The sequence below is a fragment of the Phaethon aethereus genome, assembly GCF_964289735.1.
Source record: "Phaethon aethereus genome assembly, chromosome: 1".
Classification (NCBI taxonomy): Eukaryota; Metazoa; Chordata; class Aves; order Phaethontiformes; family Phaethontidae; genus Phaethon; species Phaethon aethereus.
In genome coordinates, this window is record NC_138575.1 from 52,712,070 (window position 1) to 52,739,142 (window position 27,073).

A 27,073-nucleotide genomic window follows, 5' to 3' on the forward strand; every position below is an offset into this window, starting at 1 on the left:
ACCTCAGCACCTTTATACTCTAGGCTTTGTTGGAACATACTCTACCAGAATTAATTTGCAACATATTGTCTGTTTTAACAGTGGACTGATGTAATACTTTCCATGTTTGGAAGGGAATAAATTCAATCAAAGGCAAATCTTCTAATGTAACTAACCAAGGTAAACTTTCAGGCCTTTAGAAATATTTCAAAAGTTACTTATTTTTTCTGTTCAGGGAAGTACATGCTATAAAGCTCAATTTTTAGTTTGGAATGAGTTATACATTTTTGTTTTGAACCTTTATGATAAAAGATGCTTTTCAAATATTTATATTACCATATTCCTACTTGAATGCTTTGAATGACTACACCTGATTTCTGCGCCCAAGTCCTCTTATGATACTGCCTTTTAAACTTCCTGGAATCCATTTTGTAAAAAAATAAAGACAAATTTTCAGATCTAAAAATATATATACTTTTTAGAAATCTGGTTATGATTCTGGTCAGGAGTCTGCTGGGAAACTGCTCTATTAAATATTTTACAAACTTGATTTGCCATTTCTTGTCTTGAAACTGGACCTGTCTGACCCTTAATATGAAACTTGGCCTTTTAGTGCGTATAGTCTTGTCAGTGCTGGGATACAGGGCAAGAAGTCGTCGGCTCTTTGCGGGACGGAACGTGACTTCAGTAGAGATGCGTGATGAGATGTGTTTTTTGAAAGTGCCAATCTTCAGCTTGGACTTCAACTGTTATTTGGAACATGTCAAATACATTTCATAGTTTCTGCTGTTCGCAGCAACATGTAGCTTCAGGCTGAAGTCAGCTGTGAATATGAATATGTATCCCTGCATATTCTTTGCCATTGCCATGCCTTTTTGCATGGAGTAAAATTTTCCTTCGTGTGATTCTCAGTCTCAGTTATGTACACAGTAGATTGGACAAGTTATGGGGACAATGAAAATGTTGATTTATTTTGGAGTATTGAAAGTTCTTCCATACAGGCAAACTAGTCTGGAGTATTTGATGTTTTCTTGCCATGAGAGGTTGTATCTGTCTTCTCACCAGTCATACTGCAGTGGGTCTCATTCGTAAAGGTGGCTTAAGTCCCATGGCTCTTCAGGCTTAGATGCAGTATGTCCTCCAGTGCTATATATTTACCTTACCACTTGCATATTAAAACTTTACATAGTTACTGGTAACAAAACCAACAGCTTCTTTAACAGGTCGATAACAGTGCCTTAAACTGCCTAGGAAACAGAGACACTTCACGTGCTCCTTTATAGTGACAGCATGTGCTTATTTACAGAGGAGTTCATATTAATTCAGGAGTATCAGTTCTTTCCCCCTCTGTCTTTGAGTGAAAGCTGCAGTTTGTCCTTTAAAACTCTGGTATGTGAGCTGCAGTCTAGAGGGGAGCAGTGTCATGTACTGCCTACAATTTAAAAATAATAGATACCAGTGGCTTTTTTTCCCTGTTTATAAGTATTATTTAAACTTAGTACTTATTATTTAAATGTAGTGCTTTAGTATTAAATGGATATAATAGCATACTGAAATGTGTATTTATGTTGTGGCTGTTTGGGAGTCTTGGCATCCCAGCAATGCATTTTAAGTAAGGGATGCAGCTGTGTGGGCGTGTAAGTCTCAACTTCCAGACAAACTGTAGCTTAGTGTTCACGCTTGTGCACTGCAAAGTGAAAACTGGCACTTGACGGGATCTGTGATGAACAGGATAGAATTAATGGTTTCCAGCTCACCTATTTTGGTAACAAGCCTGGTTACTATGAATTCTGCTAGAAGCAAGTAAGACAAATCTGCTTTTGTTTTCAGCCTCTTACCTACTAATTCTAGACTTTTCTCTCTAGAAAGGTAGTCTGTTAGTAGGTCAGTGACATTTGATACTGTTCCTACAGCTTCAGGCTGCTTTATCTTCACTGATGGTTACTTCAAGAACACTTAGTATTACAGATCAATGATTTGTTTCCCTCCCTTTGTCTTGTCTTTTACCTGGACGTAATAGGAAGATGAAAGTAGCTCTGCTAGTCTGGGACTGTGGCCTATTCTTTTAACTTTTTAACTTACTGGCTGTTTGCTAATTCATATATGGAAGCTGATAATCATGCATCACAAATTGTAGAGGAAAAGCCTCAGAAAAATGCTGGTAGAAAATGATGGTTATTTGTTGCCACTAAATTTCACAGAATCACAGAATTGTTAAGGTTGGAAAAGATCTTTAAGATAGAGTCCAACCTTTAACCCAAGACCACCGTGCCCATTAAACTGTCTCCCGAAGTGCCATGTCTACACATTTTTTGAACACTTCCAGTGATAGTGACTCCACCACCTCTCTGGGCAGCCTGTTCCAGTGTTTGATGACTCAGTTTTAATCAGGTTTGTCTGGATACATGCTTCCTGTGCTGCTGACCATCCTGCATTTACACCCATCAGTATAGAAGGCAAGCCCTATTTCCACCTCCTTCTTGCACCTTGGATTTAAAAAAATAAAAATTCCTGTACTGCTTTCATGCTCCTGTTGCTGTAAGTAGTTACAAAGTCCTGGCCATGCTGCCTGATAACTGGACCATACTGTCTTGTCACCTGACAAAATCAAAAGTTTATCAAAGATTTTTGAGCCAGATATTGAATTCCCAGAAGATGGGGATTGTTGTGTTTCTTGAGTACATGTAGTACCAGAAATAGTAATAATTTTTGTAGAGAGTACATTTATTAGAGGTGCCAAAGTAGAGTTCAGAACCTACTTCCCAGGGTTTTTCCTTCACGCAGACCTTGTGAGAGACACGTGTCATTAGAGAATGTACAGCTGGACCACGAATGATCTGTCCTTTTGATGAAGGTACAGCCTAAGATTTTCCTAACCAGGAGGCTGATTTTAGACTCAAACAACATGCTTCTCTTAGATGTGGGGTTCGTTGTTTTTTTCCCCTGCTCGTTACTCACCTGCTTGAGTAAGTCTTCAACCTACATAACTGTTCTGTTAGTTTCATGGAGACTTGTACTTGTTTTCCAAGTGTAAAATAGCAACGTTGCTTTGTCTTGTGTAGAACTGCCTTATCAGCACCCCAGCGCAGCGCTTGCAGCTTGCCGCAGGCCTTCCCAGGCTGCCGCAATGTTTAAACGCCTGCTCCCTCTACCTCCGCGAAAGAAGCGCGACGAGGCAGAAACTTCCGACTGCAGCTTGCGAAAGCAAAGGAAACTTGACTGCGTCCCAAAACACAAAGCTCTATAATACTGGAGTTTAGGTGGAAGGCTCCAGCAGTTGCCAAGAAAGTGGCTCCTGGCAGCAAGTGGCGCGGGCTGGAGCTGCCCCGGCGCTCTCCCTTGGGCAGCAGTGCCCCTCGGCTGGCGCCAGGAGCGGGACCGCGCAGTGCGGGAGGTCCGTGCCAAAGGACCGCTGTAGCCTGGGATGGGGAAAACAGAGGGCTGGTACAAATGCAGACAGCCATAACATGGAAGTCTTGAGTGGAGTGATGGGTTTGGTTGTCCTTGTTTTTCAAAGCGTCTTGTATTTTGGTGGCGGGGGGCTGCAGGGGTGGCTTCTGTGAGAAGCTGCTAGAAGTTTCTATGTCCAACAGAGCCAATGCCAGCCAGCTCCAAGATGGACCCACCACTGGCCAAGGCTGAGCCCATCAGTGACAGTGGTAGCACCTCTGGGATAGCAGAGTTGAAAGAGAAAATGTTGCTGCACAGTGGCAATTGCAGCCAGAGAGAGGAGTGGGAACGCGTGAGGGCAACAGCTCTGCAGCCACCAGGGTCAGGGCAGCAGGAGGAGCTCCGGGCGCCGGAGCAGAGGTTCCCCGGCAGCCCCTGGGGAAGCCCACGGCGAGGCCGGCTGTGCCCTTGCAGCCATGGAGCTCCACACTGGAGCAGATTTCCACCTGCAGCCCAGGGAGGGCCCCACGCTGGAGCAGGGGCAGAGTGTGAGGAGTCCTGCCCCTGAGGAGGAAGGAGCAGCAGAGACAAGGTGTGATGAACCGACCACAACCCCCATTCCCCATCCCCCTGTGCTGCCTGGGGGGAGGAGGTAGAGAATCCAGGAGTGAAGATGAGCCCAGGAAGAAGTGAGGGGTGGGGAGAAGGTGTTTTAAGATTTGATTTCAGTTCTCATTATCCTACTTTGATTTTGATTGGCAATAAATTAAAATAATTTCCCCAAGTCAAGTCAGTTTTGCCCGTGACAGTAATCGGTGAGGGATCTCTCCCTGTCCTTATCTCAACCCACGAGCCTTTCCTTGTATTTTCTCTCCCCTGTGCAGCTGAGGAGGGCAGTGACAGAGCAGCTTTGGTGAACACTGGCATCCAGCCAGGGTCAACCCGCCACACGTCGGCAGCGTGGGTACTTTGTAGAGAATAAAAAATTTTGTTAAATCTTTAGTGGCTTTCCATCTAAAGGCCAGATTTTGCTGCTGTTACTCGAATGGAAGAGGTAGTAGTATTCAGAGTCACAGCTCTCCTTTTTAATACTATTTTTCAGCTTGTGTGTTGGAGTTTTGCACTTCACATTTTGGCTTAAAAACACCACCTTATAAGAAAGGTCACGGTTTTCCCTTTTTATTGGCAGATTGTATTAAAAATGGAAATAAACTTGGTGCGAAGCAGCAGCTGGAAGGTAGGGACGTACTATTCTACTTCAGACTCTAGCTTGTGAAATAAGGAAGCAGTTCCAGCGCTAGCTTCATGGAAGCTGCAGTGTAGCAACCCGGCCTGCAAGGGAGCAGGCATTTTAGGGGTAAGTGTAACTATGACTTTTCAAGGTGGAAGCCAAAATAGGGCATCTAGGGAGAGAGGTGAAGTTGCTGTTCTAGTGATGCGTCCTCCAACTTCATTGTGTCATGTTACCTTTGATATATCAACGTAATATCCATATTACATTAAAAGTACAAAACCAGAGTAAGATGGTATCACAGAAACTTAATGATGTGTAAACACGACTGGAATTTGTTCATTTGATTTCTACGGGTGGTGGTTGGAGGTAGAGGAACTTTGCCAAATCCTACTTATTTCAAATATTTTTTCTATAGAAAGGAAGAATAGAGTTAGGCTTTTTGTAATTAATCATTTGCCTGCCTTTTGTATTTCCAACTTGGTGGTACTCGGCATTCCGTAGAACATAATCGATCAGCTGTCCGTACACAAAGGCAGGCAGTGTATTTTCTGAAGTCATTCACAAAATAATGTTTCTGCCACGTGGTTTTATGAAGGTGTGTTTACAGATAAAGACCATGTAACTTGAGAAAAGCATAGCATGCTTTGAAGAAGGATGGTTTTTTATATTAATTTTTTCTAGCAGATTTTTTGCTACAAGAGGCAGTTCTGGTTGTAAAATTTGAAATGTTTGAGTACTTTACTTTTAAAGTAAAAGAAAAAATAATTGGACAACTGTGCTGTCACTCTCAAAATTTTTGTAGTGAAAAGGGATTTTTTTTTTGCCGTGATAGCCACCCAACTCTTCTAACTAAGCTTATACTGATGCTGACTTCTCTCTTCTTTTGCAAAGTTGTTACAGTGCTTAAAAAAAACCCAAACAACCTGCATAGACTAGTCAGCAGTTAAAGTAAAGCAAGCCTTTTGCCTAGTTGTTTTCTTAGAAGTCTGCTTCCCCGGTTTTTGCAATTGCTATTTTTTTCTCAGGCCAAATCTCTGAATCCCTTAAATTGGAGAGAGCTATGTAGAAGCCTTCTTTACCACTAGATAAAAGTGAGGACACATGAACCCACTGCATCCTGTCTGGGTGCATATATCCATTACCCCCCAGGACTGGAAAATGGTATTGGTTTTCAGTTTAAGAAGGGGCTAATCTATGATGTGTCGCTGCTCTCTCAGCAGATACAAAGCGTGGAGGAGTGGCTGGTGCGCCAGCGGGGGCATTGCCACCCTGAGGGAGCGGGACAGGCTGGCGACATGGGCCAGCAGGAACCTCCCCAGCAGTTCTACAGCAGGAAATGTCAGGTCCTGCACCTGGGCAGGAGTAACCCCCGGTGCCAGGACAGGCTGGGAAGCAGCTCCCCAGAGAAGACCCCAGGGATCCTGGGGGACAAGCTGACCATGAGCAAGGAACGTGCCCTTGCAGCTAAGCGGGCCAACAGCCTCCGGGGCTGCGTTAGGCAGAGCACTGCCAGCAGGTCAAGGGAGCTGGTCCTTCCCCTCTACTCAACCCTGGTGGGATGCAGCGAGAGGGCTGGGTCCAGTGCTGCCTTTGCCAGTACGAGAGATGGACTTACTGGACCGAGTTCGCCAAAGGGCCCGGGAGATGATGAAAGGGCTCAGAGCATCTGACATAAGAGAGGCTGAGGGCGCTGGGAGCGTTCAGCCTGGAGAAGGGAAGCTCAGGGGCATCCTATCCTCTTCTATAAACACCTGATGGCAGGGAGGGAAGAGGACTGTCGACCAGACCCAACTCACAGGGAAGTCTGCTGCCTCCCTGGGGCCTGGGTGAGAGACGTCACCAGGAAACTCCGTGGTCTGGTTCGGCCCACTGATTACTACCCACTGTTGGTCATGCAGGTTGGCAACGACGAGGTTGTGCTAAGAAGCCCAAAGGCAGTCAAAAAGGACTTGAGAGCACTGGGGCGACTGGTCGATGGAGCGGGAGCACAGGTAGTGTTTTCGTCAATCCCTTCAGTGACAGGGAAGAACACTGAAAGGAACAGGAAAGCACACCTGATCAACACATGGCTCAGGGGCTGGTGCCGTCGTCAGAATTTTGGGTTTTTTGACCACGGGGCGGTTTACACGGCACCGGGCCTCCTCGCAGCTGATGGAGTGCAACTGACTCCAAGGGGCAAAAGGATTCTTGCTCATGAGCTGGCAGGCCTCATCGAGAGGGCTTTAAACTAGATCTGGAGGGGGGAGGGGATAAAACCGGGCTCACTAGAGTTGAACCTAGGGGTAGGTTCAACATGCCAGAGTTGAAATCGATAGCCCAGCTCAGGTGCATCTACACCAATGCACGCAGCATGGGCACCAAACAGGAGGAGCTGGAAGCCATTGTGCAGCGGGACAGCTATGACGTAGTTGCCATCACAGAAACATGGTGGGATGCTTCTCATGACTGGAGTGCTGCAATGGATGGCTATAAGCTCTTCCGAAGGGATAGGCAGGGAAGGAGAGGCGGTGGGGTGGCTCTGTATGTTAGGGAGTGTTTTGATTGCATAGAAATCGAAGATTGTGAAGACCAAGTCGAGTGCTTGTGGGTAAGGATGAGGGGGAAGGCCAATGAGGCAGATATCCTGCTGGGAGTCTGTTACAGACCACCCAGCCAGGATGAAGAGACAGATGAGACATTCTATAAGCGACTGGCGGAGGTCTCGCATTCGCTGGCCCTTGTTCTTGTGGGCGACTTCAACCTACTGGACATCTGCTGGAAGTATAACATGGCAGAGAGGAAACAGTCTAGGAGGTTCCTGGAGTGTGTGGAGGATAACTTCCTGACGCAGCTCGCGAGTGAGCCCACCAGGGGAGGTGCCTTACTGGACCTGCTGTTTACAAACAGAGAAGGACTGGTGAGAGATGTGGTGGTCGGAGGCCGTCTTGGTCTTAGCGACCACGACATGATAGAATTCTCGGTTGTGAGCAAAGTAAGGAGAGGGGTTAGCAAAACTGCTATCATGGACTTGCGGAGGGCAGACTTTGGCCTGTTCAGGTCACTGATTGAGAGAGTCCCTTGGGAGACAGTCCTGAAGGACAAAGGGGTCCAGGAAGGCTGGACAGTCTTCAAGAAGGAAATCTTAAAGGCGCAGGAGCAGGCGGTCCCCATGTGCCGTAAGAAGAGCTGGCGGGGAAGGCGACCGGCCTGGCTGAACAGGGAGATTTTGCTGGGACTCAGGGAAAAGAGGAGAGTTTATCATCTCTGGAAGAAGGGGCAGGCAACTCACGAAGAGTACAAGGATCTCGTTAGGTCAAGCAGAGACAAAATTAGAAAGGCAAAAGCCCAGCTAGAGCTCAGTCTGGCCACAGTCATAAAGGATAATAAAAAATGTTTTTACAAATATATTAACAACAAAAAGAGAGGCAAGGAGAATCTCCATCCCCTACTGGATATGGCGGGGAACATTGTCTCCAAGGACGAGGACAAGGCTGAGGTACTTAATGCCTTCTTTGCCTCAATCTTTAATAGCCAGTCCAGGTACCCATAGGGTATTCAGCCCCCTGAGCTGGAAGACGGGGATGGAGAGCACAATGTACTCCTCATAATCCAGGAGGAAGCAGTCAAGGACATGCTAAACCACCTGGACACCCACAAGTCTATGGGACCTGATGAGATCCACCCGAGAGTACTGAGAGAGCTGGTAGAGGAGCTTGCCAAGCCACTCTCCATCATTTATCAGCAGTCCTGGTTAACAGGGGAGGCCCCAGAAGACTGGAGGCTTGCTGATGTGACGCCTGTCTACAAGAAAGGCCGGAAGGAGGATCCTGGGAACTACAGGCCTGTCAGCCTGACCTCTGTACCGGGGAAGATTATGGAGCGGTTGGTCTTGAGAGTGCTCACAGGGCATCTGCAGGACAACCAAGGGATCAGGCCCAGCCAGCATGGGTTCATGAAAGGCAGGTCCTGCTTGACCAACCTGATCTCCTTCTATGACCAGGTGACCCGCCTAGTGGATGAGGGAAAGACTGTGGACGTTGTCTACCTGGACTTTAGTAAAGCCTTTGACAGCGTCTCCCACAGCATTCTCCTGGAGAAACTGGTGGCTCGTGGCTTAGACGGGTTTACTCTTCGCTGGGTGAGGAACTGGCTGGATGGCCGAGCTCAGAGAGTTGTGGTGAACGGCGTTAAATCTGGCTGGCGGCCGGTCACAAGCGGTGTTCCCCAGGGCTCGGTTCTGGGGCCGGTCTTGTTCAATATCTTTATCGATGATCTGGATGAGGGGATCGAGTGCTCCCTCAGTAAGTTTGCAGATGACACCAAGTTGAGTGGGAGTGTTGGTCTGCTGGAGGGTAGGAGGGCTCTGCAGAGGGATCTGGACAGGCTGGATCGATGGGCAGAGGCCAACTGTATGAGGTTTAATAAGGCCAAGTGCCGGGTCCTGCACTTGAGTCACAACAACCCCATGCAACGCTACAGGCTTGGGGAAGAGTGGCTGGAGAGCAGCCCGGCGGAAAGGGACCTGGGGGTGCTGGTTGGAAGCCGGCTGAACATGAACCGGCAGTGTGCCCAGGTGGCCAAGAAGGCCAACAGCATCCTGGCCTGTATCAGGAATAGTGTGGCCAGCAGGAGTAGGGAAGTGATTGTGCCCCTGTACTCGGCACTGGTGAGGCCGCACCTTGAATCCTGTGTTCAGTTTTGGGCCCCTCACTACAAGAAGGATGTTGAGGTGCTGGAGCGTGTCCAGAGAAGGGCAACAAAGCTGGTGAGGGGTCTGGAGCACAAGTCTTATGAGGAGCGGCTGAGGGAACTGGGGTTGTTTAGTCTGGAGAAGAGGAGGCTGAGGGGAGACCTTATCACTCTCTACAACTACCTGAAAGGGGGTTGTGGCGACGAGGGTGTTGGTCTCTTCTCCCAAGTAACTAGTGATAGGACAAGAGGAAATGGCCTCAAGTTGCACCAGGGGAGATTTATATTGGATATTAGGAAAAATTTCTTCACTGAGAAGGTGGTCAGGCATTGGAACAGGCTGCCCAGGGAGGTGGTGGAGTCGCCATCTCTGGAAGTGTTCAAAAAACGTGTGGATGTGGCGCTTCAGGACATGGTTTAGGGGACATGGTGGTGCTGGATTAATGGTTGGACTTGATGATCTTAAAGGTCCTTTCCAACCTAGTGATTCTGTGATTCTGTGATCATCTTGCTTCAGCAGGTGGCCCTTGGCTTAAAAAAAAAAAGAAACTGCTCTTGCACACTTAATTAGGACGAGCAGAAGGCGAAAAAAGTTTGAGATCTGAGGCCATTATGTGCTTGCTATAACATGGCACATAATGGACATAAAGCACAGATAGAAATGGTCAGAAAAGTCAAGGATAAAACCAGCTGTTAAAGCAGTGACAGATGGCCAAAGCGGTCTTATAGTTAATGCCTTAACTCATGTTAGACAAAGTTTTAAAATAATTTTTAAAAAGATTGTAATGATAATGTAGGAACTAATTCCAGTACACGTGCAGTTTTCTGTCCACATCGAGGCATTTTATTGAGGTATAAACTTTGCAAAAGATGAGGTAACAATCTGCATAGGACTTATGCAAAATAACTTCACAATTAGAATTTACTTGGCATTAACTACTGTATGTGGAGAAAGACTGATAATCCCTGCTTGTAAGATTCTCCTCAATGCACAGTTCTGTTAATGCTAGTGGTAGGACCGTGGAGAAGGTACAGCAGTTGTAGCTAATGAAACCAGTTAGATTGAAAATGCTTTCATACAAATTTTACAGCTTCTTTTCAGTGGTTTGTGTTAGTGATTACTGGAACAGACAATACTTGCTACAATTTGAAGTAAGCTTGTCCACTGCAAGAAGGAGGGTGTTAACATTCTTGTAGCAATGAGAGTGGGGTGGGTGACTGTGGTTTTGTTGTTGTTTGTTTGTTTTTAAGAAAGCTTTTAAAGTTATTGGAATAAAAAGCCCCTAGTTGTCAAAGTTAGTACTCTGAATTTGGCACTTGAGTTGTCAGGCTTGGTAAGGCTACAACATGGAAGTCTTGGTAAAGATACATTCTTGTGCTATTAAACGCTCCTCTTACATACTTATATGAAAATAAGTACTACATGCTCTATTTCATCAATTTCAGATTTTAAGACATTCTATTAACATATCTTTAGTGTAGTTCCCTTGAAGCTTGGAAAATAAATTCACTTCAGTCATGAAGAATATACAGAAAGTTTCCTACAAAATGTTCCGTTACTGTTTGACATGTAGAACATTCCTTGCTGAATGTCAATATTCTAAGACCTAGTAGCAATTCCACAGACAGTAAGGATCATGATTATCATTAGAACTATACTATAAAATGTACACAAGCATATATAGAAAATTAACCAGAGAAACATCAGTTGCCCATTGAAAGTCATTTTTCTAAACCAATTAAAAGATTATCAAAATATAAAACCAGCTTTAAAAAACAGCCTGAGGTAAGAGTTAAATGCAAATAGCAATCTTTTTCTTAAAAAAATAGCTGTATTGAAATTCTAGGTACTTAGAAAGTTTCTTACTGTCAATAAAAACTTTTACTAACAACTGTAGAGAGTACTTTAACTAATACAAAAGTATATAAACATTGTACACAGATTCAAAGTAAAAAAGTACAATACTGTACTTTCATTTCATTTAAAAATATATAGTTATGACAATTCAAACCTTTACCATACACACAGTTAACTGGCTTTGGATTAGCTGCTACTGTTGTCCATGGAACAGTCAGCTAATTCTGTGTGCGGCTGACTTTCAGCTGTGCTAGGACGTGGTATTTTACCATGTCCATTTGCCTGAGTAAGTCGTTGGCTGTAAAACAAAATGTAGGCTTGAGCCTTGCATACTTCTTCCATAGTGCACGTGTTGAGTTTCGAATCATTGCAGTGTACCCAAAACCCTGTAGTGAAGAAATACACCAAAAAACGTCATCAGAACACCAAAGTAATCAAATACTTATAAAATGTATATTTAATAATTAATTAGCGTTCAGTCCCATTTAACAAGTTGTGGAGAAACAGTATATTGTTTCAGCTGATCTAGTATATTTGCTTCTATGTTTTAAAAGTTCAGCTTAGCTTCTTTGGATTTACAGTACAGTTTATCACCAGAACGCATTTAACAAGCCAATAAAAGAATTGAATTCTTTTGGTCTACAGAACTGCAATTCTCATTCCAGGCAGTTTCAGCTACAAGTGATTCCCTTTGGCTTTTGAGAAAAGACAGTAAGCTTATCAGTCTAGCATGACAAACACCCCTTTCTCCCACACTCCTTATTTCACAGCTGGTTCCTACCTCCCTCTGAATTGTAGCAGTAGGCAGTGTAGTGCCCTGAGCCAAATCCTTTCCCGTGATGCATTACCACAGCAGACAAGTCGTAGATAAAGCAGTCAGGTAGGAGAGACTTGAGGGATTCTCTACAGCAATAAGGCTCCATGTTCAGCATTTGATCAAAATTAACATGTACGCCAATCTTCTCACGATGATTGCGTCCCGACCACCTGGAAAGTTAAGTCAAATGAAAGCTTACATTTTTGCAAAGAAAGAACATGGCACTCTGAATTATGTTTTAACATAAGTGATATATTCACTGTTGTCTTTGTGCACAAAATAAATGCTAATTTGCATACTTTTTTTTCCCCTAGGCTTCCTCTTTCACTTCTCCTTTATCTTAAGGCCTTTTAAAATGTGTCCGTGGTACCTACTATTCTCTTCTTCTCAAATATCCATCTTAAGATCTGTGTAACGGTGAGAGGGAAGTATTTCCCACAGATGATATCTCATTGGTGTTGCTCCTTTATTCTGTCTCATTTTCATTTCCTTTGTATTTGGGACAGATTCTGTACTAATGGGTGGACTAAGAGTTCAGAGATGCAGTCTCCACTTCCTTACCCTCGGGCTAACACATTAATGTATTTGGTTCTATGAAGGTTGTGTGGGACTTCCACTGAATACAACCTCCGTTTGTACATTAGTGAATATAAACATTTACTCTACCTGAAGGTAATGCAAGATTAATTTTTACCAACAGAGTTCACAGCAAGGTTAGTAGGTTTTGACTGAAAAGACGGATGAAATAATTTTGGTATTAGAGTAGCAAGTAGCTGGAATCCAAAAGATCAATTCTCCACTTACACAGCATCTTATTGTTGTTTAAATTAAACAAGAAAAAGATGTTTCTAATAACTATTTCTCATCACACTGCAAACAGAAATGAAACTGATGCTGAAAAACATTGATCCCAAACAACAAAAGGGCAGGACTGAATGGGTCAGTTTGCAACACTGCTTGTTGTGGTACTACTTACCTAAACCGTTTAAGGTGTAATCTGAGAACCTGAGGTAGTCGACACACCATAAGCTGCTTCTGAGCTTCTGTGAGTATAACTGGTTTAGAAGAAAACTTCCTTCGTTTTGCTGGGGCCAAACACACAGTTACACAATATAAATCTCGACAACAGCCTTGTAACAACCTAAGATTTATCCACCAAATTTATGTGGACCTAAATAGCTACTGTACGTGCCTCTTTAAAAAGGACACACTCTGAGAGCCATTTTGCAAGAATTATTTTATGATGCAAGTATAAAATACTTGTGGTCACTTAGGTTAGTCACCTTAATTTAAAAAAAGCTGATGGGTTCTTCAGCTGGGAATATCAGAATTCCCATTAGTGTGTGATCAGACTTTATCTAAGAGAAGCATCACACTTCAAAACATCCTTTGAACAATTCCATCTTCTAGGTGGTGAGTAATAGCTGCCAAGTAACCACACCAGCACATAAGGAGGACTTTATTTGCATTATACTTTCAAGACTTTTAGTATTTGCCTTCTACACTTCCACTGGCAGTTTACTTTATATTTTACACAGAGAACGTATGCATGAGTACATACTGCCTTTACTCACTGTTGCACTGATCACATGCATAGATCTTTCCTTCCAAAGCTTCAGTTTCTGTAAACTTGGCCAGCATTTCTGTCAGCAGACATGGATACTGAGATGACATCTCCTTGCCGTTGCAGTGATACGTCTCAGGAAACTCCAGGGACAGGTCCCAGAAAGGTTCTACAGTATTTGATTTATTGTCACAGGCAAGACATGTAACCTGTAAAACAATATTTCACCAGTTGCTTATACTCAAAAACTTACTTTGCTAAAAGTGTACCATAACATAGCTCTAAAAAAAAAAAACCACCAAAAAACCAAACCACAAAACCAAAGCAAAAGAAAATGTTTTTTTTTTCCTAGAGATAACTGATGCAACCAAGGACAAGACACAGTCACTTAAAAGAAATTATACATCTAATTTCTTTTCTCTGAAGCAGCATGTCCAATACTGTTACCACAAATAGGTAAGTGTTCTTATGTTTTACTGAGAAAGAAAAGCAGTGTCAAAATGGTCTGTCTGGGATTGTCCAAGAGAAAGCAGCTGATGGGAGTCTTGGGAATCTTTTCTCCAAAAGGAAAATTTACATGAAAGAGAGAAACTATAGTTTAGGTTAATTTAAAAACAAAAACAAAACAAAAAACCCAACAGCTGGGGATTTTAAAGTCATATCCTTCTTACTTTGTAAGTCTTCCAGGGAAGCCTGGATTAGGAAGCACACTTCTTCAAAGAAAAATTAACAGGTAAAAATAATTTATTTCTTCTTTCAGTAAGTGGATCCATCGTCACACTAGGGAAAGGACAAGCAGTAAGACAACATAAATAAAATGTCAAGAAGTGAAGTGAGTCAACCTGGAAAATGCACATAATATAGCAGGGGACAATTAATTTATGGTAACATTCAATAATTAGGAAAGTAAGTTAATGCAGTAGCTCTTCTATGCTGGAATGGCAACACATTAGATGTTGACTTGTAATGCAGTCTTCTGAAAGCCAGCTCAAGCTGCTTATAGAAGAGTGTCACATCATTTGAGTCTTCCTCCAATGGACCTCCACCCTTCCACGATCCGTGTGGATGAGTAGCTTCTATCAGCAGCTGAACCTACACAGCAGTGAAACTCCATTTAGACTATAACAAGCATAGTTCATAAAGGCTATAAGGAAATATCAGTAAATATCAAGCGTGTGTGTGTGAGACTAAAGATACATTCACCTTAAGTATATTCAATGCAACAAAGTACAGTACAATCCTGAAGAGTAATTACCTGAGTTTTCTACTGTTAATATATCTGTTGATTTAAAAGTTGCAGTTGACCGCTAACTTAAGCGGCAATAACCTCACTGCTCTAGAAAAGATGCATTCTGAAAATAAATTGAATTTTAACTGGGCTCAGATAGATAGCTTTGACAGAACTTCCAGAAGCATCCAACATGTTCCCACCTCCTTCCTCAACAATTAAACATTCCACCAAAAAGATTAAAGGAACTAAAAATTTTCATATAGAACTTACTGTCAAGATACTTGTTGTTTATCAGCTCAGAATAACAGCCACGTGTGATGAGACACCACCATTCATGCTTTACAGTAAATGGAATATCAAATATCTCCTTCAGTTTGCACCACAAGGGTAAATAATTGCCAAATTAAATCTCTATAAGCATGCTTCCTGTTCAGGAAAATAGAACAAGTTGTTTGGAACAACTAATACAAAGACGTAGTAATAAAGGAATGAAAATCCACGAAGGATCCAAATATTGTTGTTACAGGCACGCCTTTGTGTGGCTGTTCTACATAAATTCAGTGTAGTTCTCTTCTGTTAGGTTAGTAAGCCTACTCAAGCGTAAAAATACACTGTTTTCTTCAAGAGCTCCTTTATTTTCCTCCAAAGGTTTGCTGTACACAATTATTCAACCTGCTTTGTCTATTATCTCATGATCATTTATATAAGGACATATCTGTCACCTCATGGTACCTTCCTCCTAGGTGTTCTGTGAGTAATTACTTAATGCATTCATTAGCTACAACAGCTTATACACTACCTATGCATTAGCTACCTAATGCACATGGGTATTTGCATACCAGCACACGTTTAGCAGTGGAGTTACGAACACCGTTAGTTGCTTTAAGTTCCAAGAAGAGGAAAACGCCACTTTCTTAGAAAACAAAACTTCAAACTTACATGGCAGAAGAGAGGAGAATCTTCTGTTTTAATTTACACTGACAGGAGCTTCTTTTGTAAGTGCTAACATCTGGCAACGTTTCAAAGCCACAAACTATTAGTAATTCAGAGCTGGAATCTAGACTTGGAGACAAAATGATATGTTTGGCCACAGTTCAAGCTAACTCCAGCATAAACACGGGATAATAGATTTCTGCTGTACAAATGGGTGATTTTGCTGGGCCAAAAGTTAATTTAATTGACGAGTTACTTAAGAATTTGTTGCACATAAATGCACACTGAAGATCAACAGACTCAGGATGAAGTACATGCATGAACTCAGTACAGATAATTTTGACAAGTTCTGAAGTTTTAAATTTAGTGTGTAATGTTAATAATCTAGGTTATTTTAAGATCCTCCTTCCCAGCTAGTTAATAAGTACTATCCCAAAGAAAAAGAAACAAATAATAGATCCAGCTTCCAATTTTTGGCTCTCAAAAATCCAAAAGATATACTGATGCGATAGTGCTGCTTCTCATCTCGTCATGCAACTGTGAGCAAAGCTGATTTCTGTTGACAAATTCCTGTACTGAACTAGAAGTGCACTTACTTCCTCAAATGCAAAACACTCCTCCTCACCATGAGGCTGAAGCAGAGTTAAACTCTTAAGAGTTATCTGGGATTTGGGTACTTGCCAACAGCCAAGTAACCTGACATATCCAGGTTAGCATACACCCAGCCGTACCAGCCGCTGTGTGCTAACTGCTCCTGGACACAATCTCAGTGGTAAATGAGGTAAATCAAGGCTGGAACAAAGGTTGGAATTGTTTTTCTTAGCCAGGCCTGAGCTTACAAATTGGATTACTCAACAAGTAGGAGGATCCCTACCCTTCTGTGGAATTCATCTGCACTGGCCTGTCCATCCGCACATGCTTCACAACACTCCCATCACTTCTCTTTCTGTCCTAAACGGGACTCCTTTATCTCACACTCCACCACCATTCACCCAGTACAACCGAGATTTTCTTTTTTCATGAAAAGCACTGAAATTGTATAAACTGCTCAAAAGTTGGTTGAACAAGATGTGAGGTTTTTATAAAAAACAAACCAAAAAAACTCAAACATGAACGCAAAAGGGCTGGCAACAACTTAACCTATCTGTCCAATGTAACTTTTTACTGTACGGGCATGCACAACAGTAACAGGGAAGCGAGACAGCTCTAGCCATCTAGTTAGTGACATGCATCTTTTTATGGCTATATTTTACAAATTCAGAGTTTGATTTCGCCTCCTCATTATATTCCATAATTGCTACTTTAAGAAGCCTTAATGATGTCATTTATAACAAAGCTACATGGGAGGTTTACGTTAGAGCAAAGAAAGTAAATTACTGTTTTCAGCTAGTCTGAAAACTCTACCTTATGTTCCACCCTGACCAGCCTCTCATGCCTTGAAACATGGGTACTATATACAATTGTTTGGTTAAAGCTCAGTATTCAAGCATGGGCCAAAGGCCAGACTGAAAAGAGCTGGATCAAATTGCTTGATTCAAGCTAAGCATGGAGGCCACTCAGACAAGCATCATTGTGCCCACAACAATTTGATGGACAGCCACGGCCCCTGATGGCATTCAGCCTAAATGCAGCCAAAGAAAATAGTTAACATATTGCTACAGAAGCAGCCAACGCCATCATCAACTGTTTTGCCTACGTTCCCTGCACTTGCATGGAAGAAAAACAACTGTTACTATCTCTGCTCTAATTCTTTTTTAGTTTTTAAGAACAAAAAGATGGCTAGACCCATTTTTTGTGCTTTCACTACTACTTAAGTTTTCATTATATGAGACATATATAGAAAGAGTAGTAATTGAGTTTTTCCACAGTAAAGTAATCAAAGTAAAGTAGAATGGCATTTCTAGGATGCTGCTATAATAAGGGATTCCATGTGACAGTCCATACTGTATTTCTTCAGTTATAAAAATAACTGAACTTTGTAGCGATGAGCATACAACATCATTAAAATTATCTGTATCTATTTAACAGAAAAACATAAGCACAACCACAGCAAACTGTGGTCTGTGATTCAATGGCCTCCTGTAGATTAACTTAAAATGTCCCCTTCATCTATTTGGAAAGAAACATTTTGTAATTCAGGCAACATGTAAAAGCACAGACACTAATACCAGAATATAGAAATCAGCATACAGGTCATGGATGGTCTAAGTGCAAATCCTCCTATTACCTACCTGAAGTTCTCATAGTTTTTAATAGTCTATTCAGTGTGAGGCTTAATACACAGCACTGCATGATAGTCTCCCTCAGCATTCTCCCTCAATCTTTAACTCACAGCTTATTACCCAAAACTGAAGGGCTTCAAACAACCCAAATAATTGCACATTTCTGCTTCTCTCAGCCATCTGTCCTGAAAAACACCAATTGAGCAAATAAATGGAGCAAGACTTGCAAGGAGAGGCACTGAGTTTTAACACTTTAAACATAATTTACATACTACGTTGGTTAGAACCTACTTCACTCTCTGGGCCTCTGGCATATTCATTTCTCTGAGCACTGTACACTGTTATTCTGCCATGCTGCACAGGGCCCCGGGGAAGCATTTTGCTCAGATTGTATCTTAAATATGATCAGTAAGTAATCAAACCATTTGTTGGGGTTTTTTTTAAGTATGCCTAGAGAAATCAAAAGCTAGTTCTTACTAGGCATTGCTACAATAAATGGTGAATTACTGAAGAAAAACAAACTAACAGCCCAAGATAGGTTTGTCCTAAGAAGAAACACTAACTAATCACAACTTTGCTGTAGAGGAAACTTGTTACTAAATCGACATAGACACTGCTCTTCACTTTCACTGCTGTTGTTGCTGTAATAGAAATTTAGGCAAAGAGCTTTATGTAGGGCCCAGATTCAAAAGCAGTGGAATCCTCACTAGAGACTTTCAAAAGCCACTCCAAACAGAACAGTTTCTAAAGGGTTCCTCACCACTCCTCCAAAAAGATGCTAAAATTACATTGGCTAGGTATTCCTTTGATAATTTACAATAAATTTGAATTTAATCAACAGCACTCTATAAAGAAATCATCAACAATACTTACTGCTTTGCAACATGCACCAGTTCAGTAAAACACTGAATTCATAATTCAACATTCATTTTTGTACTTGAATTATTTAATTTTCTTACTTGAATTATATAGCCAAGCAGCTTTCATGTAAATCATCATAAAGGGTTTTTTTTCTCTTTCGTTACTGGGCCTTTTTTAGCTACTGAAAATATCCTTCTGCTTGCCTAGAATTAGAAACTGTCCCTGACTAAACTGAAAGGACAGAAGGAGCTGGCTGATGGCGTTGTGAGGCCATCCCCCATCTTTGAAAGGTCCTGGCAAGGTCATGGCAATCAGGGGAGGTTCCCAAGCATAGGAAGAAAGCAAGTGTCACTCCTGTCTTCAGGAAGTAGGATCTGGGGAACTACAAGCCAATCAGCGTCACAATCAATCTGTGGGAAGGCTGATGGAGCAAATAATCCTGGAAGCCATTTCCAAAGATATTAAGGATAAGATGATGATTGGCAGCAGGCACCATGGATTTATGATGGGAAAATCATGCTTGACCAACCTGACAGCCTTCTTCCTACAGTGAGGTGACTGGTACAGAAAACCAGCAGATGAATATGGAAAACAGTGGATGATGTTTATCCTTACTTCAGTGAGGCTTTCAAGTATGCCATAACATGCCCCCAGAAAAAAATGACCTGCAGGCTAGATAGATGGACAGCAAGGTCGACTGAAAACTGAATGAACTGCCAGGCTCAACGCATTGTGGTCAGCAGCATGAAACGCAGCTGGAGCCCAGCCACTACTGGTATACCCCAGGGGGCGATACCGGGGCCAATTCCGTTAAACCCTCAGCAAGTCTGCAGAGTACACAAACCTGGCGGGAGCAGAGGATACGCCAGAGGGACCTGGACAGGCTGAGAAAGTGGACCAACAGGAGCCTTATGCAGAAAGGGAAATGCCAGGTCCTGCGCCTGGGCAGGAGTAACCCCCAGCGCCAGGACAGGCTGGGAAGCAGCTCCCCAGAGAAGACCCCAGGGATCCTGGGGGACAAGCTGACCATGAGCAAGGAACATGCCCTTGCAGCTAAGCGGGCCAACAGCCTCCGGGGCTGCGTTAGGCAGAGCACTGCCAGCAGGTCAAGGGAGCTGGTCCTTCCCCTCTACTCAACCCTGGTGGGATGCAGCGAGTCCAGTGCTGCCTTTGCCAGTACGAGAGATGGACTTACTGGACCGAGTTCGCCAAAGGGCCCGGGAGATGATGAAAGGGCTCAGAGCATCTGACATAAGAGAGGCTGAGGGCGCTGGGAGTGTTCAGCCTGGAGAAGGGAAGCTCAGGGGCATCCTATCCTCTTCTATAAACACCTGATGAGGGGGGTGAGGGAAGAGGACTGAGCCAGGCTCATCTCAGTGGTGCCCAGTGACAGGACACGAAGAAACAGGAACAACCTGAGACACTGAGGAGGTTCCATTGGGACAGAAGAAGAAACAGTTTTTACTGTGAGGATGGTCTAGGACTGGCACAGGCTGCCCCAAGAGGTTGTGGTGTCTCCATCCTTGGTGCTATTGCAAACCCGACCGCACGCAGCCCTGAGCAACCTGGTCTAGCTGACCCTGTTTGGAGCAGCGTTGGACTAGATGATTCCCGGAGGTCCTTTCCAACCCCAACAATTTGGTGTGCACACACCAAAATATGCATATACGCACATATGCATGTGCGTATGTGCATGCACACAAGTACACATGAACCTAACTGTCAGGAAGATATCAGAAAAACTAAGAATGAGAGCCAAGCAACTGAGGGAAGACAGTCTTTGGTAACAAAAAAGCTTTCTAAAATAATTTTGTCTTCAGCCACTATTTTGACAAGTTATTTTGTTATTATTAGACTCAAATACACCTTTACATCTCTTCACACACCAAATTAAGAATACTAAGAGATTCAATAATCTGAATGAACATTTTGGCATTATTTAAGAATAGGTAAAAATACTCAGAATCATCCTGTCTGGCTTACAGAAAAGTATTTTTTTCCTGTTAATTTCATGCCAAGAGGCTTATTTTGAACTTCAGGAAATTTTTAAGGTTTTACCAACAGAGTGGTACAAGTTTTACCAATGCAGTGGCCAAAAAGAACAAGATAGATGAAAAATCCAGTATCTGTTTTCCTTAGTAACTGCCACTTCTTAGTTCCAGAAAGTTTCATCCTGTATGATTTGAGCTGTGAGATAGTTATATTGGGCAATTCATTTGAGACGTGTATGTGCTATATACATTCCAATGTCAAGAGGGCCTCCAAATCAGCCGTATCAGAACCACATTTCTATTCTTTCATGATTTTTGATGTCTTGATAGTCTTGACTCGGTCTTTTTGTGAATATTAAAATCTTCAAAAATACAATCTAAAATAGCCCTCTAACTTTCAAGCAATTAAAACCTGTGTACTAAATGTTATCCTAAGGGTAAACCAATATAGGTAAAAAAGGTGAAGTTCAAGAAGTAAAAGCTGTGTCTACACATAAGATTTTGCCAGCATAAATATCAGCACATTTCCTAAATCTGCTAGGCTAGCTTCCTAGATCAGCTAGATTGTCTAGATCAGCTTTCATAAATACTTCATAGTAGTTTCCCTGCCTCCCTCCCCCACAGTGTAAGCCATCCTGACAAAAATTTTACTACTGGTGTAACTACACACACCAGGGTTTCTGCTAGTATGATTTCTGTGGACATGTGGGACACAATTTTCCCAAAGCAGTGCTGAAAATATATATTTACTTTGGAAACTAAAATTTGCTATTTCAATTTCTGGATTTTAAAAAATATACCTGCCCATTTCCTTGCTTACGATGGACAAAGTTCAAAATAAAGATACCTTAAAATTGTTGCATACTGTGCTATTTAGCTGGGACCATTTAAAAATACAAGCCCAAAAACTCCTGAAAGAGATGGTAGCTAACCTACTTGAGCTCCTGAAATGTACTTCAAAGATCTGTGGATCAGTATGGGTCAGTTTACTGCTGGAACATAACTTCATAGTGCAGTATTTTCTGCTTTCCCATCGCAGGATCAAGGGCAGGAGACAGTGAGTACCTTCCACAAGAGTACAAGCACTGAGGCATTTAAAACAGCTGGGATTTTAATAGACATATTTGCATCTGCTTACTGTCGCAATGGGGACGAGCCACTGTTCCAGCAGATCTGCCTCTGAAAGCACAGGTTTACAAGATACAGACTCCTTTGCCAATGCAGTAAGTGCTATAGCACAATTTTCTCCAGGCAATCACTGGAGGAAGACTAGCATGTGAAAAGGGAAAGAATAGAGGGGAAGGGTTTTGTAGCTATATATCCTATCTTTACTTCCCTTAAATGTACTGGGTATTGAAGTCTGTACTGCAGAATAAAAAGCTGTAATCCTAAAAAGGATATTGGAATAAATAAAAAATAACGTAAAGTCAAGAGGCAATCCACTCATGCCATTCCCAGAATTACTCAAAGATTTAAAGTAGTAGATGAGGAATACTTACTTTTAAATCAGCTGAGAACATAACAAAACAAAAACAACTAACTCATATAAAACATCCAATTGTTTTGACAACACCTAAGGCTTTTTCTAGTTATCAAAAAGTAATCTGCGTCAGATTCTCACACACCCAATTTTCTCATTTCTTACTCTTACATCCTAAAATTCAGTTAGTGCTGAACCAGGTGGCCATTTCAATAACAACAGACTGATGGCAAACTCAAGATTATGACTTCCCTTTAAGTTAGAATAGAACAACTAGAAGAAGAGGGAAAATGTTTTATTGCACATGTGAAAGTAATGTGAAACCTAAGTAAACATACAGCTTATCTGCATTGTAAGTGTTCCTCTGTGTACTGTATCAAGAGCAGTTCATAGTATTCCTGAGGTTTGAAGGTCGAGATTGACTTCACTGCACTTGAGTATCTCACAGAATCAAGTATTTTTAGCTGGTGTTTTCAGTACAAAGGGATAGTAAGTATAACAACTTTTTAAGTGATCCTAAAACAGAAGGCAACTGTGCACAGAGACAAGCTTCTCAATTCCCCTTAACCACTGAATTAAGATGTAGCTTATTAAATACTCTGGACTAAAATCCCAACCTGTTTTTAATAAATGCAGCAGGCTATGGCTCCAACTATCACCTAGAGAGAAACTATAATACTATTACAGCTTGTAGGTAGGTAAAGTTAAGCCTACAAGGACAAAGCATAGACTTCATGCTTTTAAAAGCTGACATTGTCAAAGATGTGATGACATAGCAAGAAGTCTTTCATATTTTCCTTCAGCCTCAGAAGGATGTTTCCTTGCCTTTTTTCTTAACTTCACTGTAGCAGTTTGCGCCAGTACTGACAAAGGCCTAGTGAAATCATGATGCAGAAATCTTATTAGGGAGAGGAAAGTAATTGCCTAATAAGTGTTTTTAAAGCTCATCCTTCCATGCCTGAACATCAGGGACTGAATCATGAAGATAACATGAATATATTTTATTAAGGAAGAAATGTAAATCTTCAGGGGTCAGCTTTTGCTTTTAATACTTATCATGTTCAAAAGTGCTAGTGAAGACTAAACTGAAACAAAGGAGTGGTGGAAGACAAAGGAAACATTAAGAGGTAAATTGTGGGACACTCTGTGTGGGAACTGCCTAATGAGCCAGGGAGAAATTACTACAGATAACAGCCTCAATACACTTTTCCTTGTTCCTCACACTTGAGGCATTCTGAATTTCATCAAGGCTGTATTCTGCACACAGACATTGACCAGCTGCAGTAAAAGAGTTGTGTGTTGTAGTCACAGAAGTCACAGGCTAGCTCAAAACTGTTTAATTCCCTTTCAGTCTTACTCGATGACACTTGAGTGAATTCTCACTATTCCCCTCCCTGGTTTCAGGAGGGTGGGAGGGTTTCTAGTCACAACTCTCTTCACATAACAAAGCTAGAAGCATGTGAAAGAAGTGGTACTACTGAAGTAATGCTTCTGTCTTCAGAGCCTTGAAAATTCGTCAAAAAAATTAATCCTGTAAGAAGGTTTGGAATGCAACCAAACCTTGCCAGTATACTTAAGCAATTACTTTGTTTTAATAACAAAGTTACTGTTTTGAAGAGGAATGTGATTTTCAAATAGAAAGCTTTAATGACATAATATACTAGACACTTATATTAGCGCAAGTCTGATACAAGATACGTTAACTACCCCGAGGAAAGGAAGTATGTATGCCAACAGAAATGCTCTTACACTGGGCCAAATGGAAGGTAGAGGATAATCCACTTTTATTAGTAGATGTAACAGTTTCTAGTAGTTATGCAAAACCTTAGATGACCTAAAAGCTAACATATGCTGCAAACAACCATTATAAAGTTTACCGGTATCATAGCAGTAAACAATCCTTCCTTACTCAAAAACCACTTCCTAGCTTCACATACTAAAATATTAAATCATCAATCAATTAGTCAGAATAATGGGAACATCCACATTTTTGTTAATTTGTGTTAAACCTCTCTCCTTTACACAACATATCCATCAAATGCTTCTGCACTCCCTCAGTAATGTGTGCATGCATGCTAAAGATCAATTCCAGGGGGCCAAGACTTTTTCAACCTCTGTTCCTGCTGCAATGTGGTTAGTTTTTAGATTCATTCAGCAGAAACCAGAATTCGTTTGTGCAGTCAGTTCTCAGATATTTGTACACGCACACAGTTGGGATATGCATAACAAGTAAGTGGACACGCTGAAGTACTTAACAGGAAGCCAAGAAGAAGAAGAAAAAAGGGGAGTAGTCAGGCAGAAGGAAAACAACCATTGCCTCCAGCCCACAAATTTGGTTCCTGTGTTGACAGAGCCTTCTGCATCTTTGTGTTGTAACAGAACAGAAGTAGCAGTACACCCTTACATAGCATCATGACGTGCAATTACTCTGTAGTAATGAATCTCAAATTCAAGCTATATACTGAAATAATATCCTGCTTGGCATCCATTACCTAATCAGTTTCCACTTAGACGAGATTAACACCTTCTTTAACACCTTTTATCTAGTGTCACTATAGTGATAAGGTAGATACTTAAAATTGTAAATTCTTTTTCCTGCAAATTATTAGGTGCTTAATAGCAAAGACAGATATTTCTCAGTAGTTGCAAAGGTGTGCTTTAAAATACCAAATTTAACATTTATGTTTATCAGGTGACTCTTCTACTGAAAGTTTTAGGAGTACCCAAATGACCTGTCCTCTGAAATTGTGTGTATTATATCCTCCCCATCCCTCCTCAGTAGTTATAAATGTATTAACCTTTGAAGCATGCCCATCACTGACCAGTATAAAACCCTAACTACAAATCATTACACACCTTAAAAAAAAAAAAAAAAAAAAAAAACAAAAACACACACCCACACCAACCTTACCTGACTTAATAGCTGTCCATGAAAAATGTTGTTAACCACATTCAAAACCTGTTTTATAAGTCTCCTTTGAGAAGCAGGGATGAGAGCTGGGTATCTGGTCCCCGTAGTCTCCAGTTCCTGCTGCACTTTATCCAAAAGTTCACAGAGAAATTCCTGAGCATCTTGTTGGGCATATCCTCTGAAAGCTGGAATTAGTCTCCACACAGAATGAAGCATGGCAAAAGGAGACACCAGTGCCCATTTGCCAGACCACATAACTTGGAACAAAGTATGCAGCTCATGACAGAGAGAAATATGCTTTGAACTGGGTTCCCTGGGCTGAATAAGTTCCATATTTCTACTTTTTGACGCTCCTCCACTTAATCCAGAGGATAAGCTAGGCCGCCTCACAGAAGATGATCCCTTTACTTTCTCTTGGTTCTCATTCACATGTAATGTTGAGGCAGCTATTGACAGGTGTTTAGATGAAGATCTGGTTTTACCATTGGTTGCTGTTGCCAGCAGTTCCTGAGTTTGGTTGAGATCAAGCTTTAAGAAGCATTCTCGAAAAATAAGTAAGTGACTTAATACCTGCAGGACAGAATTCATATAGCATGTATTTCCCAGGTTTCTCAGTCCTGTTACGCCAGGAGTCACCGTGGGCCTTCGTTTAATTGGAGAGTCACTTATTTTTTTCAATCTTACTTCATCTGAGGTATACATTTCTTTCAATTCTGCCACAGATTCTATGTTCTGTGATTTTTTTTGCAGGCAGGGTGACATTCTAATCTGATTTTGTAAACGACTGCTCTTTCTTGGAGGCACCTTCTCCATCTCTGCTTTCAACTCACGCTTTCGTTCTTGTCTTCTCTTCCTAGCTTTGTCCCTTCTTTCCTCTGCTTCTTCCCAACGCCTTTCTTCTTCTAAAATCTTTTTTCCAGTAGGTGTCAACTCAAGCCATGATCTGAATATTTTGCCCAGGAATGCACGCCGTCGGTGCCAGAGAGCTGTGAACATGCGATCTTCATTCCGAAGCAAGGCTTGGGCTCCACCATGTGAAAGGTAAGAATCATCACTGGTACCCATAGAACGCAAAGTCCTCCCACTTCGAGTAGTGCACTCATAGTTTTGACTCTTGATTGCACTTAAGGTACTTCTCAACAGTTTTAAATCACCAGTTGCATTATCATTAAGAACATAATCATCACAGAGATAACAGAAAACATATAGCTCATTTACTTCCAATGCCACTGGATGACTGCTCTCCTGAAAGTGCTTTAGTGCATGTTCTTCAATATACCGTCCACACGCCACATGCGAGCAGCTGAGGCATGCCCACACAGATTCGGTAGTATTGCAGTCCACACAATGCCATTTCTGAGGATTGAGAATGGAGTGATCTTGGGCTAGTCGCAGACGTCCTATGTGCTTACACTTATCCATTGTTAAAACTGAAATTGCAGAGAGACGCTGGCAAAACACATCATCCAAACTATTTTCTGTCCGTGATCTTTCAATCTGCAACTAAAAAAAAAGTTAGAAGTTACAGTTCATAAATACCCAGCTGTATCACTTTTACAGGTGTTGGTATACCAAACTCATACTTGAGGTTAAGACCATGATCACCATCTAACTAATGGATGTTACATGGAGCCACAGTCAACATCATCAACAGCAGTTCGATGTTCAGACTAAATGGTCTGAATACCACTGTTTATATTCCCAGTACCTTCTTCCTCAGGACTGAAGAATACCAGCTACACTTTAGATTAGGCCTGGGTTTTTTTTAAAGGAGCACTGATTTAGTTAAAAGACACTGTTACAGAGTTTGGATACAAAACACAACTTAAAATGGGACAGGTTGTCCAGAGAAGTTGTGGGTGCCCCATCCCTGCAAGTGTTCCAAGGTCAGGCTAGACAGGACTCCGAGCAACCTGATCTAGTGGAAGATGTTT

General features: G+C 42.0%; 1 protein-coding gene across 1 annotated transcript; it reads right to left on the reverse strand.

Annotated features, from left to right (window-relative positions):
* Positions 1-11,315: 11,315 nt before the first annotated feature.
* Positions 11,316-26,561, reverse strand: USP44 (ubiquitin specific peptidase 44; the record flags this gene model as incomplete). The annotated part of the gene is made up of 5 exons (XM_082006269.1): positions 11,316-11,515; positions 11,911-12,116; positions 12,923-13,031; positions 13,521-13,719; positions 25,140-26,561. 5 exons carry the CDS (start codon positions 26,559-26,561, stop codon positions 11,316-11,318), a joined length of 2,136 nt encoding a protein of 711 aa, XP_081862395.1.
* Between the last annotated feature and the right edge of the window lie 512 nt (positions 26,562-27,073).